This window comes from Callorhinchus milii, unplaced genomic scaffold (genome assembly GCF_018977255.1).
Source record: "Callorhinchus milii isolate IMCB2004 unplaced genomic scaffold, IMCB_Cmil_1.0 Scaffold75, whole genome shotgun sequence".
In the NCBI taxonomy this organism is placed as follows: domain Eukaryota; kingdom Metazoa; phylum Chordata; class Chondrichthyes; order Chimaeriformes; family Callorhinchidae; genus Callorhinchus; species Callorhinchus milii.
The window spans coordinates 9,822-31,512 of record NW_024704816.1 but is presented as its reverse complement, the minus strand read 5'-3'; the positions used below and the strand labels follow the sequence as shown (position 1 = coordinate 31,512).

The 21,691-nt window shown below is 48.1% G+C and overlaps 1 protein-coding gene across 1 annotated transcript; it reads left to right on the top strand.

The window, feature by feature from the left end:
• The first annotated feature begins 274 nt into the window (after nt 1-274).
• Nucleotides 275-20,190, top strand: LOC121851624 (tyrosine-protein kinase Fer-like). Its single transcript, XM_042345691.1, is given in 11 exon segments — nt 275-433; nt 3,572-3,760; nt 4,973-5,095; nt 7,486-7,539; nt 8,122-8,203; nt 8,206-8,242; nt 10,363-10,457; nt 11,813-11,939; nt 16,590-16,747; nt 19,257-19,379; nt 20,045-20,190. Coding segments are annotated over 11 exon segments (1,293 nt in total).
• Nucleotides 20,191-21,691: the final 1,501 nt, after the last annotated feature.

Below are 21,691 nucleotides of genomic sequence, written 5' to 3'. Positions count from 1 at the left end.
CAGCATTAACTGGGGTCGGCCGTTAGAGCTTGAACCTGTGAACATTGGTCATGCCACCCACCCCCCCGTACGGCCGCTGTTGACTGAACATGGCGATCCGGTGGCCATGCAGTGAGCACGCGTGGGCATATGCCGTGCGGCCGAGCATGAACGTCACGGTGGCTCGCGCGTTGGGTCTCCCAAGCATCGTGCCTGTAGCGTCACTGCAGTTGTGCTGTCACCCATGCTGCTGCTGTTGTTGTTGTTGGTGTCGGTTTAGGATGGGATGAAGGCGATGACCCTGGATCTCAAGCAGTCCATCACGGGGATATTTAAGTTCTCAAAGCCAACGGTACAGGTGTACACTATGCACACAAGACATGAAAAATCGCTCTATAGCCTTTACCAGACTGTTGAGTTAGTAAGCAGCGATAAAGGTCGGCATGGTACACAAGTGAGTGGGTGGCCAACACCATGCCTGTCTACTTTTGTCTCCCCACAGTACTCTGTTTATACACCGCAGCACTAGCTGCTCATTTAAGGCTAAGTCAACCTAGCAGAGGCCAAGGACCGGTTCATGTATGCATCACCGATGTTGGCCGTGAGTGGGTATTAAACCCTGTTTGCCAGAGTTAAATTCACGCTCGCGGTCACCATTCCACACATTCACTTACACAAGCGTGCGCAATCATACACGCACACAAGACAACAATCCCACGTATAGTCATAAAAGACTTTTGGAGCAAGTGCTGTTTGCGAGCACCTATGACTGGCGGAACGGTACGCATGGGGGTGGGTGGCCAGCACCATGCCCGACAGCCTTCGTCTCCCTAGTGGTAATGTTTAGAAACTGCACCAGGTACTTATTTGAGGCTGAGTGGAGCTAGGGTATGCCCAGGACCAGTTCATATATTCGTCACCGCTGTTAGCCATGAGCAGGAATCAAACTCAGGTCGCCGGGTTCGAAGCACCGCACGCTCACCACGATGCTACCGCTCACAAAATACATGCACATACGCCCGCTCACACACCCACACACATACGTACATTTATACGTACACACATGTATACACATACACACAATTATACAGACGCGTGCACTGACATGTTGATGTTATTAATGTAAAATATATTTATGTACGTAAATGTTAATGAAGTAAGCGTTGTTATTAATTATGTTCTTTAGGTATTTCAGTAAAGCCATGTAGATAGAAAAAATAACAAAATCTAAATCACGACGTTTCGACCGCAACGCAAGCAATCGTCTTCAGGTGAAAAAGAGGGAAATCTGCTGAGACAGGCTGTTTATAAAGGTTTAGAGATGGGCGGAGCAGCTAATGTTAATGTAGAAGCGAGTAGGAGAGAGAAACTTGCTTGTAAATGTAAATGTAAGCTCGGCTCGGGCCCGGACGACGCAGTGGCAAGCCGCCATTTTTTAACACACCTAAAGGTTGGCTGTGTTAGTGAATGTAACTCGGAGAGTCCAAAATAACTGCTAACATAGGTAGGTAGGATAGGAACATCACAGCCAGTTATGACCTAAACTGGTGATTAACGTCCTTGATTGCTCAGTTTGTACCCATCTTCTCGGTTGAAATTGTGTCTGTGTTTATATATCTGGATGGCTTCATGAACGAATCTTTGCTGATAGCCAATGGGTTTGCAGAGTACCTTTGTCTTGGCAAATATGAATTCTTGCAGTCACGAAAGCTTTTAAGTCAAGATTTAATTAATTATGGTTTGTGTTATTAATTATGTTATCTATTATCGGTTACGATCGACTTACGCATGACCCACACCACGTGTAAGATATCTGGTTATTTTCAGAATCTTTAATTCGACTGGATAAATCTGATGAGCTATGAAGCTCTTTTTTCCACAGATGGCCAGTAGGGGTGGGTCGGCAAGTTACAGCAACAACAAACAATACAAAACAAACAGAGTGCAAAATAGAGAAAAGGCAAGAAAGTCACGAAAATTCTATAAATAAATAATACAAATTATATAAATACATCAAGTCAAGCCGAATTTTTTTACACTAAATGCAAGCTCGTGCAGGGCAGCAAAACGTTACATCGCCAATGCTGTTATTTACCCGGAGCTACAGAGAAACCTGGTCATAAACTGAACGCGTGGAATTCTTTTGACATGGTAACACACTCTTCATCACCCTGGCCAAAGGGATTTAAATCTCTCGCAACGAAACAAACTGACGCAGCGAATTCTCGAGTGGTGTCTGTGGCTGTGCTTTGTTCTGCAATGCCTCAATTGATTGCCGCTTCTTTCTCTATCTCCTCCTCCTCCTCCCTGCAGCCGTCGCCCACAAACAAGGTAACCGATGACGGTTTCGTTCGTAATTCGCTCGTCACGGCACTCCATTAAAAGCCTCTATCGCATCTCTGAACGCGACTCTTGTTGTGATGAGTACGTCACGCAACTTTAATTGGAGCCAAGTAAGGCAGTGGTTGGCACGCGGCTCTGTGAACGTGTCGCCCCATAGTTCTATGATTCCCGGCCACAGCTAACATCAGTGGCGAGTGATATCTGAACGGATCCTGGGTCCCCCCCCCCTCCATCACCCGCTCCCCTTCAGTCCATATTGACGTAATGAATGTGTTGTCAGATAACCCTTACGACCGATACGGCGTGGGGAAGGCCTTCATCCAGCAGTGGAGTGAACAAGATGGGCAGAGCAGAGTCGGGGGATGAAATTGGGCATGAGAGGAGTAGCAATTGAAAGGAGGGAAGGATATTAAATATGGTTCCATGGTCACGAAATGTTAACTACCTTGCCTGGTATGCAAGAGGCCGTGGGTTCGATCCTGACCCTGACGCCTGTGTATTTGAGGTTTGCAAGTCTATCTTCGTATGGTAGCGTGGACATTTCTCCAGGTGCTCGGGTTCTTCCATCCATATTTAGAATCAACATCGCGCATTTAGATTGTTTGGCTGCAATACATTTCCAGGTGATGATAAGCCACTTCGTTGAGCTATCATTTGTGATGGCCACGTTACTTCTGGAACAAGAGCTATATAGCAGCTCAGTTGGCCTTACCTGGTAAATAAGAATAGTTTTGAGTTTTAGGATGGGAAGATGAGGAGGGGAATAATTGGAGGAGGAAGGGGAGGAGGTAGTGGGTGAAGAGATGGAGAAGGACGATTGCCAAGTGCTACTCCTCACTCGGTGGTGCATGGGATTGCCCTCATCTAGCAGTAGATTGACAGTCGGAGGAGGGACAAGAAGGGGGAGGAGTGAGCGGATGGAGGATGACCTGCAATGCAGAGGCCGACGGCTTCAACTCTCGGCACAGCAGTTGATCTGTTAAGATTTTCCTACGTGATTTTACTGAAAGAACCAAAGAGTATAGCAGTTGAAACGTTTGTGCACGTTTCTTAAATCCCCCGGCCTCTGTCCCACCCGGCAGTGGTTAATGGGTCTTATGCCTTATGATTGGGCAGGTCGCGTACGGTGGAGTAAAGCGTGGGTACCCCCGCCTTTAACCGGTGTGGAAGGGAAGGCCGAAAAGCCAGCGGTGGCACGAGGCAATGAGCGAGCGAGTTGATTGCAGGGGCTGTGCCTGTAACCCCGCAGGCGTTGCCGACGCGCCCGCTGGATGCGCAGGAGTGGTTCCACGGTGCCATCCCGCGGCAGGAGGCCCAGCGGCTGGTGAGCTCCGAGGGGGACTTCCTGGTGCGCGAGAGCCACGGCAAGCCGGGCGAGTACGTGCTCTCCGCCATGGCGGGGGGCCAGTGCCGCCACTTCATCATACAGAATACCGACGTGAGTTTGGGGGCGGGGGTGCGTGGGCTTTGGAGCCGAGAGCAATGTTGACCGCTGCTGGCCTAAACATCCCAATGCCTCAGGATTGCACGTAAGCACCATCCCACCCCTCCCCCCCCCGGCTTACTGTGAAACTTGGCAGGACCCTCCTGAAAGAGAGAGTCTTGAGACTCGGTGATACGTTCCTGCTTAAACCAGTGTAATACATTTTTTTTTCATTTTACGAGGTAATGTCCACTGAACTATATAGCTTTGATATATAATAATAACAGCACCAATGAGTATTGGTGACTGATGAGTCCTAATAAGGATGACAGCGGTCCACATTTGGTTACCTCTGCATCACTGCTGCTGTCAGTTGGTCGCTTTTACTCAAATTTAGTTTCATGGTGACCTCGGACGAGGACCACAATGCACTTCTTCATGAACTGCTGATGGTTTTTGCACAATGCACAAAGACTTTGAGCATTATACACCTTTGTGCATCTTGTTGGAGACGCGTCGTTGTCCAAACTGCAATCCTATTCTGTTATGATGGGCTTTTCTCGCCATTTACAAATTGGAAGAGGATATTACTGTGACCTCTGTTCCACACATGATAGCAATTTCCCATCTGCCTTGCCACCTGAGAGTCAAACGGATATTTAAAATTCTGAAATATCAATTTAAATGCAAAACAAATTGTATGTGATGTTTTTTTCTTCTTCTCGTCATTGGTGACTGGGCTGAGATCATCAACCTACTACACTTTAATCACATTTGGTAGGAACCCGGACTCAAACCCAGGGTCCCAGTGGTGCCGGCTCGGCATCTTTGACCTCTGAGCCACCGGACCACCTCTAAGAACAACGTCCTAGACGCACGTCCGCTCCTGAGCGATCAGTTTCACATCCAAATTGCTCTCGGAAGTCACGTAGCCTACTCGTCCCCCAAATTACTTTGCCCACATCTGAGCAAGCAGTCGCACAATCAGAGCACCCCTCTGTCCCCAGCCCTCTTGCTGGTTAACTCCAAGCCCTATCCACGTCAGGATCGTAACTACCAATTGCGAGTTCGCAGACGTGTCACGTGACGATGAGTCGCACGTCGCTGTAAATTCGCCGAGCGGGTTGTCTTCTACTGTGGACAATGGGGTTTGTGTCAACGTGCGACCAATTCGGTTTGCCCAACGGCTTCCCTTGCGCGCGTGCTTGTGGCGTTGTCTCGGCGCAGAACCTGTTCAAGTTTGAGGGCGACGGCTACGCATCCATCGTGCAGCTCATCGAGCACCACGTTTCCTCAAAGCAGGTGGTCACTAAGAAGTCACGTGTCGTGCTCGTGCGGCCCATCGGCAAGGTACGACAAAGCGTCATCGTCGTCATTGTCATTATACAAACATTACACTGGTTGTCTTCTTTGTTGTCACCATCATTATCCTGATCACCAGCATCATCGTTATCTCCATTGTCATCCATGAGAGGTTTTTGGGTTAGATCGCGTAAATATATAAATGTGTCTTTAAACCCGCCACCACCCGACACAGCCAACTAGTAATGGTTGTCACGTAAACAGAACGTGGCCAATTCGTCACTAGTAGCAGCACGCTGGTGTGTTGAAGAGCCAAGCCACAACATTTACAATCTGAGTACGACGTTTCGCCAGTAATTACAACCAGCTTCATCAGGCGACAGCCAGATTTGTGGAGAAGTCCACCTGTTTCGTTCCTTATATAGAGGCGTAGATGTGTTGACCACCTTCTGCGCTCTTGCACAATGTGGGGGGGGGGATTACAGAGGCAACGTACATGATGCATGTGCCTTATGCGAGCCCTTTGAACTTGTCCTTCCTGTCTATTGTGTTTATTAAATAGCCCTACCAACGGTAATCCCGATTGAAGTACGCTGCCCTTTGTAGGCATGCATTTAAATAATATTATTTTATGATTCGCTTCCACGCAGCACTTAGACGGTAGCTAACCGAACGGTTAAAGTTATTTTGATTTCTTTCAATTTCGATAGATTCTCTAATTAGTCTTTGCCAGTATTAGCTAGTTTTGCTCAAAACTTCAACATTATCAAAATCAATTGAGTGTTATATTTTTCTGATGTTCTTTTAGTCTTATGCTGATCATTCGTCCTGTTTGCCAAACATAACATTTACCACACGTGCAGTTAATCCTATACACACCTTCTGTTTATAGCTTCGGTAATACATCTTTTGTACCAGATATTAAATTCTGGATCTTATGTAACGTGCCAAATCTGACTCGGATGTTTTGTTTTTCCAAACATCTGGCTAGTTTATCAGTTACTCTCCCAATGTACAGTATTTTGATCGTTTTAACTACTTGGGCAGTTTCAATGCTCTTGTTATTTGATTTGGTTTTGGTATTCAATTCCCTGTTGATTTGTACATCATTGTAACCGTTCATTTACAGCGCTTCTTTAACATGTTGAATTTCACTTCTCAGACTGTCACCATCTGACACTGTCTTAGCTCGATGAATGAGTGTCTTGATAATTGCAGATTTCTGTGCGGGGTGATGGTATGACTCTGCATTCAGATAGGCATCAGTATGTGTTTTCTTTCGGTAAACACCGTGTGTTATTTTACCATTTCGACCCCGTCCGAGCAGAATATCCAGAAATGGTAGAGTTCTGTCAGCTTCCACTTCTACGGTGAACTGGATGGATGGGTTTTGCGAGTGGAGATGATTTAGAAATGCGTTCAGTGTATCTTTGCCGTGTGGCCAGACCACCAATGTGTCATCCACATATCTAAACCAAGCAGATGGTTTTAGTGTGCTTGAAGCTATTGCTTTTGTTTCAAAATCTTCCATGTACAAATTCGCTATCACAGGAGACAAAGGAGAGCCCATTGCTGCTCCTTCCTTTTGTTTATAGAAGTCACCTTGCCACAAGAAGTAGCTGTTCTTTAGACAGTGTTCAGCTAGTCTTGGGATATATTTGGCTAAACCTTTGTTCGTTACCAGAGTGTCGAGTAATTTAATTGACTCGTTGACCGGAACCCTCGTGAACAGAGAGGTCGCATCAAAACTTACGAGAATATCATTAGGATTAAGCTTAATATCTTTATTTACATTTACGAGATGTTCAGAGATTTGATGAACGAAGACGTTCCTACCGATATAGGACTGTATTTGTTTATTTACGTATTATGCTAATTTGTACGTGGCAGAGCCTATTGTACTATGGGTCTTAATTGGACATCAGGCTGTGTGCTTTGGGTGGGCAGATTTGTGCCAGAAAGGCATTGCGTGTTAACCAAAATTAATTGACTTGACTGTCCACCGCCACTTGGTAAGCCTGCCGACAGCCTCGGCTCACTATTCAAGAGCGTCAGAAACCCGGATTCAAACCTAGGTGGTTACTGCTGTATGCGGCCTGTAATGCAGCACTGTAGAGACGGAGCATTTGTGGGTCATTCTCACGTTAGTAGGCATCGAGGTCGCCATGTCCTGGATTGCCAGGGTATCGTGCCAGTACAGCAAGCCGGGTTAATTTCCATCTGTATGGGGATTGGAATTGGGGAGAAATCCTCTTAATATAGGACTACAGAGCTTGGGCAATTGTTTGTGCTGGTTATGGCTACTTTGCTACTCGCCTGTGGTTTCTCCGTGCCTCTGACAAATTCTACAGCGTGTTGAGATGCAATGTGTGGTGTGTGAAGGACGCCATATAAATATGATATATATTTATGTATGTGTTACTTTGACTTCTTTGCAGGACAAATGGATTTTAAATCATGACGACATTGTCCTCCAGGAGAAGCTTGGACGGGTGAGTGGATCGGTGTTGTGTGTGTGTCTGCGTTTGTGTCTGTACGTCTGTGTTCGTGTTGGAGAGGGGTGATGGGGATGGTGTTGAAGAGAGCTGGCGCAGTGATGAGTGTACCGCATGATTAACCCACCGACCTAAGTTTGAATCATGCCTATGGCTATGTGATAGCAGTCTTACACGTGAACATCGCACCGCAGTCACACACATGAACATCGCACTGCATAACATATAAAAAAATGGTAACATAATAGAATGATTCAGAAGCTAGGGGCGTGCATGGCTAAGGAATGAGTGACAGCGATAGAGGTGTTATGAAAGGGTAGGGGAGAGACGGGAAGGAGTGGATGAGCGAGGGGAGGGAAGGAGGAAGAGAATGGCAATAGGAATAGGTGAGCTCTGTGTTCGTAATCGTGGCTATCGAGTTGCCGTGTGGCCTCAATTGCAGAACAAGCGACACCGTGGATAGCCACGGTTTCACGTCGCAGGTGTTCCACTGTCTCGTGCTCTTGCATCGAGCGCCTTCAACAGGAAGGGCGCCAACGGCTGACATCCCCAGCGCTGTCGTTCCTCCGTCTGTGTCAGGGAAACTTCGGGGAGGTTTACAAGGGCCTGCTCAAGCCGGAGAACGTGAGCGTGGCCGTGAAGACATGCCGGGACAACCTGCCCACGACATGAAACACAAGTTTCTCATGGAAGCCGGTGGGTGGTGGGAGCGCACCCACATGAGAGGCATTGCTCACTCGTAACGCCTCGTGTGTGTGTTTCTGCCACTCGTAGCATTGTGCCAATGCGTTACGCCGCATGTTGGTTTCATTCAATCCAGAGGTGCGCAGTAAACCGTAGACAATCGAGAATGCAGCCGGAACCGGTGCCAATAATTGCCAAAGCTCTGTGGCCCTATATTGTTGTGTTTGGCCAACTCTTATACCATGTAAGTGTTTTGTACACGTGGTAGTAGGCCGGAGTAAACTAAACTATTCTTTTTTTTTACCAGGTAAGCCTCACTGAGCTATATAGCTCTTTTTCAGAAATGACCTGCCACAAATGATAGCCCAACTAAGTGACTTATCATTATAATGTGGAAATTTTGTTGCAGCCAAATACTCTTGTGATGTTGAGTCTAAATGTGGAGGGGAAAACTGGAGGACCCGGAGAAAAAGCCACACGACCACGGGCAGAACATGCAAATCCTAAATAAACAGGCGTCGGGCTCAGGATTGAACCCATGACCTCCTGCATGCCAGGCGGGACAGATAACATTTCGCCACCACGGCAGAGTACCAGGAGACACCCACGCATGCGAGGGAGGGGGTAACACTTAACCCCGTACATACATTTTATTATTATTAATTAACTTGCTGTGCTGCCATGAGACCCTGGCAAGCCGGGAGGTTGGCGACCTCGACGCCCACTGGCAGCGAGGGGGTTGCACGTATGTTGGTGCTGGACTGAAGGGCGTCCAGCGTAGCCACAGGGCACCCCACGGGGCGGCCCTGACGCGCACCCAGTGTAAAATATTGAGTCTGCGGCCGGACTGAGATGCGCACGGCCTTTGCTGACCCATCGTCAATCTCGTTGGTTGCCCATGAGCCGGTCTCGCTGTGCGTACAGCCCAAGTTAATTTGGATCTCGTGGTCCAAGTGTGCGGGAGTGTTTATCTCACGTCGATAAAACTGCACATCGATTTGTTCAGTTTCTTTTCACTTTATTACAACGACATTCGAGCCGACAAACCACACTGTAAAGTTCCAACAACAGGATACAAAATGTATGTATGTTGAATTTCTTTCGCACCATATGTAGCCAACTGTGCTAAATCGGAGGTTCAGTGCTGAGTCTATGGGTTGGGTTTATTACATGGCCAGTATGCACTCTATGCTGAACTGCTTTCGCACCTTACGTAGCCAACCAGAGGTGCGGGGGAAGGACAACAAACTAAAAACAAGAAGCAGTTCTCAATAAAATGAGTTTATGTATGTGTCAGCGGGCATCCATTCCGGCTCGGCGGAAGCACGTGACAGGAGAAGGAAGGGGAATAGGGACCCCCACTGCCCCAGCCAAGGGGGGTCTCGCGCAAGTGGGAAAGATGAAGATTTAAATGGGGAGGGGAAACAGGGAGGGGGAGGAGAAGAATAACAGCCAGCATGCTAAGGGTAAGTCAGGTTAGCGGGGGGGAGGGAAAAACAGAGGAGGGGAAGCACAGAAAAAGCTGAAAAGAAAAAAAAGTTACCTACATGCATGCGGCTAAAGGGGCTTATAAGCCAAGTTGTTCATCGCTCCTAATTCCGCTCCCACTTGATAAAACTACAAATTTCAATTGGTGTGACGTGAGCGGGCCACCATGGTTTTGGGCACGGTCTCCGCTGAGAAGCAGGTTTAACCACGAACAGCGGGAACTCAGAGATTGCACCCAGGATCTCGGCAGCGTCGACCATTATAAACTATAAAATGAACTTAACAATTTTTCTTTTAGCCGGTAAGGCCCACTGAGCTATTTAGCTCTTTTTCAGAAGGGACCTGGCTACAAATGATAGCTCAACTAAGTGGCTTATCCTCATTTGCAAATTTATAGCGGTGAAATACTCAACGCATGTTGATTCTAAATGTGGGGGGGAAACCGGAGAGGACCAGGAGAAAAATCCACGTGACTACATGGAGAACTCCAATTATACAGCGGCAGGCGTCAGGTCAGGATCGAACCCACGACCTCCTGCATACCAGGCGAGGTAGTTAACATCTCGCCACCGGGGGCACCTTCAGTGGGCGCCACATCCCTGGGCAGGCGGCACGTTGGTTGATGTCGCTTGTCGTTTTGCGTCACAGGATTCTCAAGCAGTATGACCACCCCAACATCGTCCGCCTCATCGGAGTGTGCACGCAGAAACACCCTGTCTACATCGTCATGGAGCTTGTGCAAGGTTCCCCCCCTCATTCGCTCCTCACTCAGTTGCGCAACTCATTCACTCGAGTTAATTCACTCACTATTATTCTTATTATTATGCTCACTCTATCCCATTCATTCACTCTTGTTCATACGCTCAATCACTTATTCACTTTTGTTAATTCCACCGCCAGTGCACCATACTGGCCTAGCAGCACTTATTCCAGCTCTCACAAACAAACATTGACTTATGGGGACCTCATTTGCCAGTAAAAATATGATAATTGGTTCTTTACCCTTCTATCTGGCAACAAAACTGACACCTTTTTGCAAGGAGTCATGTTTGCATAGACCGCAATACCTGCAGTCATAATACAAACAAAAGAACATAACTCTGATAATGTGCACTGTCCTTGAAGTTGATTGGTCCACACCCGAGACAGCTTTCCTTCGAGCCTAGTCTCATATGGGTTGGACCAGATGACGCCTTTTGGCGTCATCTGGTCCAACCCATATGAGACTAGGCTCGAAGGAAAGCTGTCTCGGGTGTGGACCAATCAACTTCAAGGACAGTGCACATTATCAGAGTTATGTTCTTTTGTTTGTATTATGACTGCAGGTATTGCGGTCTATGCAAACATGACTCCTTGCAAAAAGGTGTCAGTTTTGTTGCCAGATAGAAGGGTAAAGAACCAATTATCAAACATTGACTTGCTGTGAAAGACCCAACGCAGAAGATCTCTGGGTTGATCTTCCACGAAGCTCATGGTCCACCCTAAACCACGCCCACTGCGCAAACCATGGCAGCAAATGCGGACACCTGATGCGCGAATAAAAAAATTATAACTCCCCAGTATGCGACCTGTGGTCATCCAGAAAAGATCGTACAACGTATAACGACGCAGTGCCTGATCCACAAATACGAAGGAGGCATTACAGCGATGATACACTCCGCTGGCTCTGACACGGTTGTCTGATTGACCAGATGAATGTGAAATTGTAATTTGTTGTTGTGGATCTACATCAGCGGCCATACTAAAGAAAAAGAAGACTTACCCCAGCAGTCTGAAAGGCTATATGAGGGTGTGCGTGGGGGAGCGGTGGCGCAGTCGTTAGCGCATCGCACAACGAACCTGGCGACCGGAGTTCAATTCCAGCTCGCATCGATGACTAATATCTGAGCCAGTCTTGCCCCTCTGCTCGGTCGACTCAACCTTAAATGAGTCCACGGTGCGGTGTGTAAACTAAGGCGGCTGAGTGTACTGCAGGCTACACCATTCCCGAATGTGGTGTGCTGGCCTTCATCGGCGTTTGCGAACGGCACTTGCCCCAAACAGTCCGGAAAAGGCTATACATAGAGGATATTTGTCCTTTGTCTCTGTGCGTGAGCAGGTGGTGACTTCCTGTCATTCCTGCGGAAGGACACTTCACGTGTCCTCACACAGCAGCAGCTCGTGAAGATGATGGAGCAGGCGGCAGCTGGCATGACATACCTGGAGGGGAAGAACTGCATACATCGGTACGGCCCCCTCCCCCCCCTTACAATTCCTCCTACCAATGTCCCACCCCACAATTCTCACAACCAAATTCAGAAACTAGATTCGACGATTCGCTTGACACTGCACAAAACCATCTTCCCGAATGCGTGAAATCGTAGCGGCCCTGTTAACAGCATTCCTGAGTTCTGCCCATTTTTGTGTGCCTCATCACACACTAAAGGCGCTCCCCACTTTCATGACACAATGGGAAACCTAGGAACCCATCGTAAATCGGATTGTTGTAAACCGGGACCCTGTTTTCCCATAGACAGTAGAAACAGTGGAAACATCACTTGCCAATGTGTTTTCCTTTCATCGGCCATATTCAATAGGGTTAGAGAGGTGAAAAATACACAAAACACTGGAGAATATAAAACACAAGTCAGCTTTATTGATCACATTACCCATGCATGCAGGAGGTACATGGCAGTGAGATTTTTGTTCCCGTGTTGCTCTCAGCTTGTGGAAATTAGCAACAACTATGTAAACAGCAGCAACAATATTAAAACATTTAAATAAAATTATTAAAACTAAGTAAAATCGCTATGCAGATGATAAAAGTGACATGTGCTTAGCAGAAATAGGGTCCGCTGCAGGTGAGCTAAAAATGATCTTGTTATGCAAAATGTTCTTGTTTGGTTAATGTCTCGTGTAGTCGGTGGGGGGAGAGGGGGTGTGAATGGGGATAGTGGGGAGCAAAATCAGGGTTGGTGGGGCTTGGGCGATATTGCGCGAGGCTCTGCTCAGCTGAGCATCCAGATGGCCTGGGGATAGAAGCTGTCCCTGAGGCGGTTGGTGGTAGCCGCAATCCTGGACTTCCTCTTGGATTGTTTTCTGATGAAAAGGCCATGGCCCAGGTGGCTGGAATATCGGCGATGATCTTTTGGGCCTTTGCGACGCACCTCTTGGTGTATAGGTCTCTCAGGGTGGGCAGCACGCCACCTGTGATCCGATGGGCGGACCACATCACCTTCTGAAGCCTCTGCCGGTCCCATTCGGTGCAGTTACCGTACCAGGTGGTGATGCAGCCAGTCAAGATGCTCTCAATGGTGCACCTGTAAAAGTTCCTGAGAACAGGTGCGGATATGCCAAATGTCCTCAGCCTTCTGAGGTTATCAAGGGGCTGCTGGGACTTCTTCACCAGTGTATCCACATGCCGTGACCATTTCAGGTCCTCTGAGATGTGAACTCCGAGGAACCTGAAGCTGTTGACCCGCTCCACTTGAGTCCCCTTTGATGGTTAGTGGCACGTCCTTACCCCTCTTCCTGAAGTCCAGATTCAGCTCCTTGGTCTTGCCAACATTGAGCTCAAGGTTGTTCCCTTGACACCAGGTCGAGAGTGCCGTCACCTCATCCACGTAAGCCGTGGTGTCGTTGTTGGTGATCGGGCTCAGCACTGTCGTGTCGTCGGCGAACTTGATGATGGTGTTGGAGCTGTACCTGGCTGTACAGTCGATAGTGTAGATGGAGTACAGGAGGGGGCTAAGCACACATTCTTGGAAGGCACCTATGTTGACGGTGAGGTAATATGAGATGTTATTGCCAATCTTTACCGCCTGAGGTCTTCCCGTTGGAAAGTCCAGCACCCAACTGCAGAGGGTGGCGTTCACAGCCAAGGCCTCCAGTTTTTGAGATTAGGATGGAGAGCACTGGTATTGTATGCTGAGCTGTCATCGATAAACAGCATTCTCACATAGTTACCCTCCTTCACCTCCACGTGGGACAGTGCCTTATGCAATGTAATTGCAATAGCGTCGTCCGTGGCCTGTTAGTGTGATACGCAAACTGCAGGGGGTCCAGTGTATCTGGTAGGATGGAGCTGATGTGTTTCTTGATTGCCCTCTCGAAGCACTTCATGATGGTGGGGGTGAGCTCTACGGGTCTGTGGATATTAAGTCACGTCATTTTGGCCTTTTTGGGGACCGGAATGATGGTAGACGTCTTGATGCATGTTGTAACAACAGCCTGGGCAAGGGAAAGGTTGAAGATGTCTGTTAACACAGGGCCAGCTGGAGTGCACATGCCCTGAGGACACGTCCCGGTATCCCGTCTGGGCCGGCTGCCTTGTGTGTGTCAACCTGCCGTAGGATCTGTGTCACCTCACCTCTGTTGAGCCTAAGGACGCCTGCAGGAGAGCTGTGGTTGGTGCGATGGGGGTAGACGGAGGTGGGGACGTGGGGGTAGACGGAGGTGGGGGACGTAGGGGGAGGCGGGGGGGACTGTGGAGCTGGCGGTGGCAATTGTTGCTGTGCTTGCCTCGAACCGTCCGTAGAAGGTGTTGAGCTGGTCGGGGAGGGAGGTGTTGTTGATTACCTCGCAGCTTCTTATCCCTTTATATTCTATGGTTCTTTCGGTAAAGTCACGTAGATTGAAAAAGAATAACATGATGGACTGTAATCCACGCCACAGGCTCCAAGAGTTGTAGTCGCAGTGTGGGGCCTCCAACTTGTCCCTGTATTATCTCTTGCCCGCCTTGATGGCTTTTCGGACTGCGTATTTGGCCCTCCTGATTGCAGTGGGGTCTCTGGATTTTTTGTGCTTCGTGTTGGTCCTTCAGTGCTGCTTTGACTGCCGCGTTTTTAACCCTGGGGTTGTCAATTGGGTAAGAATGGACAGCTCCTCTCCAAGTCACAGACTGCCCAAATGCATTCGGCGTCATGACGGAAGATACGTCCTCAATCAAGTTTCTGCGTCGTAAATCAAGTTTCTGCATCGTAAATCAAGTTTCTGCATCGTAAATCAAGTTTATGCATTGTAAATCGATCCATGGTAGCATTGTGAATGTCGTAATTGTGGATTGTTGTTAATCGGACCGTCGTAAACCATAGACCTGACAAAATAGGTCTGTCGGTCAGTTGTCTCGAGACTATCAGATTCCGGTCTAGAACTGTGGTTGCCAACATTCTACTTGTTGTGTTCCCCTTACCAGACCTATCAACCGTCCGCATACCCCTGCCAGCGTGCACAGCACCCCAAATACACTTAGATCTCGCTTAACGCACAAGACTCCTTCTTGGAGACGTGAGCACTAATCGAATCGGTGCTCAAAGGGATCATTATACCATTGTATATATGGGGTTGCGTTCCCGACAGTGTTATTTCTGACATGCGAACAGTATATGAGAGCTTCATTGGGGTATTGGTAATAGCGCGAATAATATATCATACAGATGGTAAACATTACTTTACATAATGTTTATTTATTATAAGATCAGTAAGTATTGTGTACTTTACTCACGAGTGCATCCAACTGATGCTCACTGCCGCAACCGGCCTCATCACTTGCATTTTAACATCCAAAGTGAGACTCTTATGTATTTATTTTTAGTGATTGCCTTACCTTTCCTATACTTTGCACTCCTATCGTTTTTTGTATTGTTTGTTGTAACTTTCTGACCTGCCCCTACTGGACATCTGTGACAAAGCGCTTCATAGCTCATTGGATTTACCAGTATAAATAAAGATTCTGATGATTCTCTTTTTACACTTTGGTCACATTTCCAGCACTAACACTTGCAGGCCTTTTCCCATACATTACGCCTCTAAAGTGCTCATTAAAAAACAACCCAAAAAAATGTCGGGAGAGACCAAGGCGGAGGGAGTTAAAATGTCGGTGGGTGGCGGGGGTGTGTTGTTTATAAACTCGCAAGTGCTGCCGCGTGTCTCTGAGCGCTCAGTGCCTGCCCAAGCGTTTCCGTGCTCTCACTTGGTTCCCAGGACAAAGAGCGCGATAGCGAATTGTCGTTCTATGGGGTCATTTCTAAAAGCGAGGCCTTCCTATAACTAACTAATTGGCAAGTATAACTTTTATTACATTGACACGTAAGTAAACACCAAAGACATTTAGTTCACACTTAATCAAACTAAGCACAATTTTATATTTACACTTTTTAATGACACTTCAGAAATTACGACTCTACAGTTGAATATGAGTCCGCCTGCCATCGCCGTCAAGCGGAGGGGAAGGCTGTGGGTCACTGTGTGCGGAAGGACGGAAGGATTTTTCTGACGTACGTTTGTGCCTCTGCGTAATAAACGTAAAATCAACGTTGCCTCACGAAAGAGACTCCAGCGCCCAGCACAACCACCCTGAACAGACTGGTGTACGAGCGCGCGGACCCCCAGACCCCAGGTCGGGACACCGTTCCCCGCTTTTTGTACTTAATTTGTTGTCCTTCCACAGATCGATTAGCGCGGTTGTCTACGTACGGTGTGAAATAAGTTCAACATACATAATGCTCATAGACTCAACACTGCCCATAGACTCAGCACTGCCCATAGACTCAACACTACTCATAGACTCAACACTGCCCATAGACTCAGCACTACCCATAGACTCAACACTGCCCATAGACTCAGCACTGCCCATAGACTCAACACTACTCATAGACTCAACACTGCTCATAGACTCAACACTGCCCATAGACTCAGCACTGCCCATAGACTCAACACTGCCCATAGACTCAACACTGTCCATAGACTCAACACTGCCCATAGACTCAGCACCGCACCTCCAATTAGCACGGTTGGCTACGTATGGTGTGAAAGAAGTTCATACATGACCACGCAGTGGTGTGGAGGGTGGGAGGAGATGCCCGTGTCTCTATGTGCGTGCCCCCATGTGCGTGCAGTGACCTGGCAGCGCGGAACTGCCTGGTGGGGGATGCGATGTCACTGAAGATCAGCGACTTCGGCATGTCGCGCGAGGAGGAGGACGGGGTCTACTCGGCCTCCGGGAGCCTACGGCAGGTCCCCATCAAGTGGACGGCACCCGAGGCCCTCAACTTCGGTACCCTTTGGGGGAGGGGGGGCGGGGACGTGGTGGGGTGGGGGAACAACGGAAACATTTTGCGGGTTCATCGTCAAGTGCTCGGCACAACTGCCACCACGGGGGGTGACGGAGTGACAACGCTTGTGTCTCACAGCAAGGGCTCCTGGGTTTTAATTCCTGACTCGGTCACCTTTCTGCATGGAGTTGGTATGTTCTGCCCTGTTACTGCGTCGGTTTCTCCTGATTCTCCGGTATCCTCCCGTTACGAAAACAAAAGTGATATTGGCCAAACACATCCCGATGCTGAAGCATCACCTGCAGATCCCTCAGTTGGGGTTAACGTAAGCACTGCTACTGCGACTGCAAAAACTTGGCAAGGAGCTTCCTGATAAAAGGATCTTGAGACTTGGTGAGTCCATCCTGGGTAAATGAGCAGGATTGCTGGTAAACAGCCTCTCACTCAGAACAGCAACCAAGGAAGGCTGTCCTAAAGAATAATTAATATATAAAATATATATTAAAAAAGATAATGAATATTATAATGAATATTATCTTTTTGAATATTTGTTGGAACGGTTTCAAATAATTTTTTTACATTGGGAGAAGTAGTTCAGGTGGTTTCCCCTTCTGTTACTCAATGCGTGCAGTTTATCGTTGGCTTATTGTCGTTGACCTTTGGTGACCCTGCATAGATCTCCATGTCACTGAAGCACGGTGCTCCTCCACCACCACAAGGGAGAGGAAGAACATCTGGATTGGGCAGCCAGCAGAGAGAGGGAATGAACTGACAGAGCAGAGAGAGAGAATGAGCTGACGGAGGGGATTGGGCAGGTAGCAGAGAGAGGGAAACACAAAGATGGGCCAAGACCACAAACAGGTGCTTGGGAAGGCAGCCAGTACCGGCACCAACAATTGCTCAATTTCTGTGGTTTTATATTGAGAAGATGTTTGGCCAACTTCATGAATGAGTGTTTATACATGTGGGAAGAAACCACAGCACCTGGTGAAAGTCATCGAGCGCTTTTAGATGCACGTTTCCGCGGCCGTCTGAAACGCTCTTCCGATATTAGGAAGCCACTGGAGCCATGCATCTTTAAATCTTGATTGAAAACGCATTTCTTTAGAAGCGCTTTTTGTATTTATTTTCTTGCCCTTCCCCCACACCTCCGGTTAGCACAGTTGGCTACGTACAATTGTGAAATAAGTTTAACATACATATGTAATGACTGATGGCGAAGTAGTAAAATGAGCCACTTTTATTTGAATACTTCCGTAATAAAGGACCACCCTAGGCTTCGTGCTTGTCTTCCAACTTGTATCTTCCTCCGAAAGTCTCCACTCCTCTTGCTCTCCCGTTTTATATTCCTTAGCCCCTGTCGCGAACCTTCTTGTCTTGTTTTTTACCTTTAGCCAATCCCTGTCCTTGCCCTCTAAACGGATCCTTTCTCTTGCCCCGTTTTCTCGCTCAACCCTTATTCCTCCAATCCCTTGAAGAGTCTGCGTTCCGACCAATCACCATGGAGGCCTCTTTCTTCCAATCGGAGACCTTTGTTTATTTTATATTTTCAAATAGCCATTAGGCTATTTAATACGTAAGCCACGATATGCAGCCATTAGGCTGCATATTGTGGCTGCATATTGGCTTGGGGTAATTGTTCGGTCATTACACATACATACAAACGAGAGGGGAGTAACTCAATCCCCTTGAAATCAGGAGGCAGAGCCTCACCTGTCATACTCCAATGAAAATAGATGTTAGAAAAAGTAAAAAAAAAGAATAATCAAATAAAATAAATATTAAGATTGTTCCACTGATCTGTGTTATAAATGTCACTTCTAAACGATTCCAATAATTTTTATAGTCAAAATCGCCAAATTGGCGGAGCTCCGCTACAAATACAGGAAGCGACGAGAGTTGAGGCAGCGACGAGCTCAGCCTCCCTGATTGCGCAACCCCTCAGTAACTAGATGGAGCGCGGGCAATAAGCGCGTGCCTGTTACTATCACAGTATGTCACCAATGTAATGTTTGTAGACCCCTTCATTTCATCTCCTCGCCTTCTATACTCCAGGTAACTTATTTCACGTATGTATATAAAGATATTTATGCTTGCTGGTTTCATCATGAAACTGCAATGAAAAAGCTCCAGGGGAGGCAGCTATCACATCTGCCTCACTGAGGGGGACGTGTCTAACACGCCCTCCTTAGTGAGGACACGCCCCCTCGGTGAGGACACGCCCCCCTCAGTGTGTGAATCTGGCTCTGACACGAGCCAGTTCCTCCCCAGCCATTGACCTCACCGCACGTCACTGCTTGAAATGGAAGTTAACCCACTTGCTGTACTGCAGCACCCCTGGCAAGCTAAGAGATGGCGACCTCAACGCATGTGGGTAAGGGGAGGGAGTTTAGCGAATGTGTGTGATCCACCAACCCTCGCCGCCTTCCCGCATCGCTGGGTTACGGGTCCACGAGCAGCACTGCCACCCGCGGGTGTTTCACCGTTGTGTCCCCACCCACCACTGTGCAGGCACATTCTCCACGTGTAGCGACGTGTGGAGTTTCGGCGTGCTGCTGTGGGAGACGTTCAGCCTGGGCAGCATGCCCTACCCCGGCATGACTAACCAAGAGGCTCGCGAGCAGGTGGAACGCGGTGAGTGCCGGGCACACCACACACACCACACACACACACACTCCGTGTAGCCTTTAACGGACTGCTGGCACAAGTGCAGTGAGCGAGAAACGTTTAAGGGCATCGCACGAGGTGGCGTGGCCGCCTTCGTCTCCCCTGTGCCGATATTTACATGCCCCTCACCAGGTGCTCGTATAAGGTCGAGTAAAACTAGGGGTAGGCCCAGGATCAGTTTGTATATTTGTTGCTGATTTTGACCACGAGTGGCGATCGAACTCGCGGGTTGCCAAGTTGGTTGGGCAGTGTGCTAACCTCTGCAACACCGCTCGCATGCTGAGCCCACGCGTATGCACATACATTTGCAACGATGCCTCCACGTGACGTACACAAGATGTTTTGGAAAGTGTTGTTAGCGAGCACCCCTTCAAGGCTAGAAGGATGCACATATTCGAACTCAATTGGGCAAACAGAGGTGTACTTAATAGACAAATGAAAAAAATACCCCGTTTTTCCTTACAAGCCTGGACGAGAATCAACGGTGGAAGGGCATGGGGGCCTGCCACACCCCCCACCCCACCTCTCAATGTGCAGTGCAGACCTTAATTGGTACTCGATAACAATACTTGCCCCAGCAATGTTGAAGGTTACATGAATGAGGGGTGGGCATTTTTGTCTCTTGTGTCCAGGCTACCGGCTGGAGGCCCCAGAGAAATGCCCGCGGGAGGTTCACCAACTCATGCTGCGCTGCTGGCAGTACGAGCCCAAGCAGCGGCCTCGCTTTTCCGACCTTCAGCGCGAGCTCTCCTCCCTCAGCAAAAAACACTTTGCGTGAGCTGGCCCCTCGCCCGCCCTCTCAATCGCCCGCCCTCTCAATCGCCCGCCCTCTCAATCGCCCGCCCGCCTGCCGTCCGCCCGGCTCGCCTGATTTGTTCCCTCTTTCAGTCGCCTCTTCACTCATTCGCTCTACTTTTCACCTGTTTGTTAATTGCATTCATTCATTCATTGGCTCGCATCCGTGTTCATTTGTTTCTGCTCAAACTTGATTTGGAGCTTTCGTGACTGCAGGAATTACTCTTTGGTTCTTTCGGTAAAGTCACGTGGAAAGAAAAAATTAATTAATTAATAGCATACGATGTTTCTATTGCAGCACAAGCAATCATCATCAGGTACAAATGAAAGAGAAAACAAACCTAGTGAACTTAGAAATATAATGCAATACAACACAGAGCTACCTGGTTGATTACGTTCTTCCAAAGATTGCTAAATTTGAGAGGGAGACAAGACACAGACACGGAGACACAAAGACAGACACACAAGCAGAGAGAGACAACACAGAGACACACAGAGATAGAGAGACAACACAGAGACACACAGAGAGAGAGAGAGACAACACAGAGACACACAGAGATAGAGAGACAACACAGAGACACACAGAGGTAGAGCGAGAGAGACAACACAGAGACACAGAGAGAGAGAGAGAGAGACAACACAGACACACAGAGATAGAGAGAGAGAGACAACACAGAGACACACAGAGATAGAGAGAGAGACAACACAGAGACACACAGAGGTAGAGAGAGAGAGACAACACAGAGACACACAGAGATAGAGAGGCAGAGAGAGACACACAGAGATAGAGAGGCAGAGAGAGACACACAGAGATAGAGAGAGAGAGAGAGACACACAGAGAGAGAGAGAGACAACACAGAAACACAGAGAGAGAGAGACAACACAGAAACACACAGAGAGAGAGAGACTGAGACACACAGAGATAGAGAGAGAGAGAGACAACACAGAGACACACAGAGATAGAGAGAGAGAGACAACACAGAGACACATAGAGATAGAGAGAGAGACAACACAGAGACACACAGAGATAGAGAGAGAGAGACAACACAGAGACACATAGAGATAGAGAGAGAGACAACACAGAGACACACAGAGGTAGAGAGAGAGAGACAACACAGAAACACACAGAGATAGAGAGAGAGAGACAACACAGAGACACACAGAGATCGAGAGAGAGAGACAACACAGAAACACACAGAGGTAGAGAGAGAGAGACAACACAGAAACACACAGAGAGAGAGAGACAGAGACACACAGAGAGAGAGAGAGAGAGAGACGACACAGAGACACACAGAGAGAGAGAGAGACACACAGAGACACAGAGAGAGAGAGAGACACACACAGAGACACACAGAGAGAGAGAGACAACACAGAGACACAGAGAGAGAGAGAGAGAGACAACAGCGACACAGAGAGAGAGAGAGAGCGACAACACAGAGACACACAGAGAGAGAGAGAGAACACAGAGACACACAGAGAGAGAG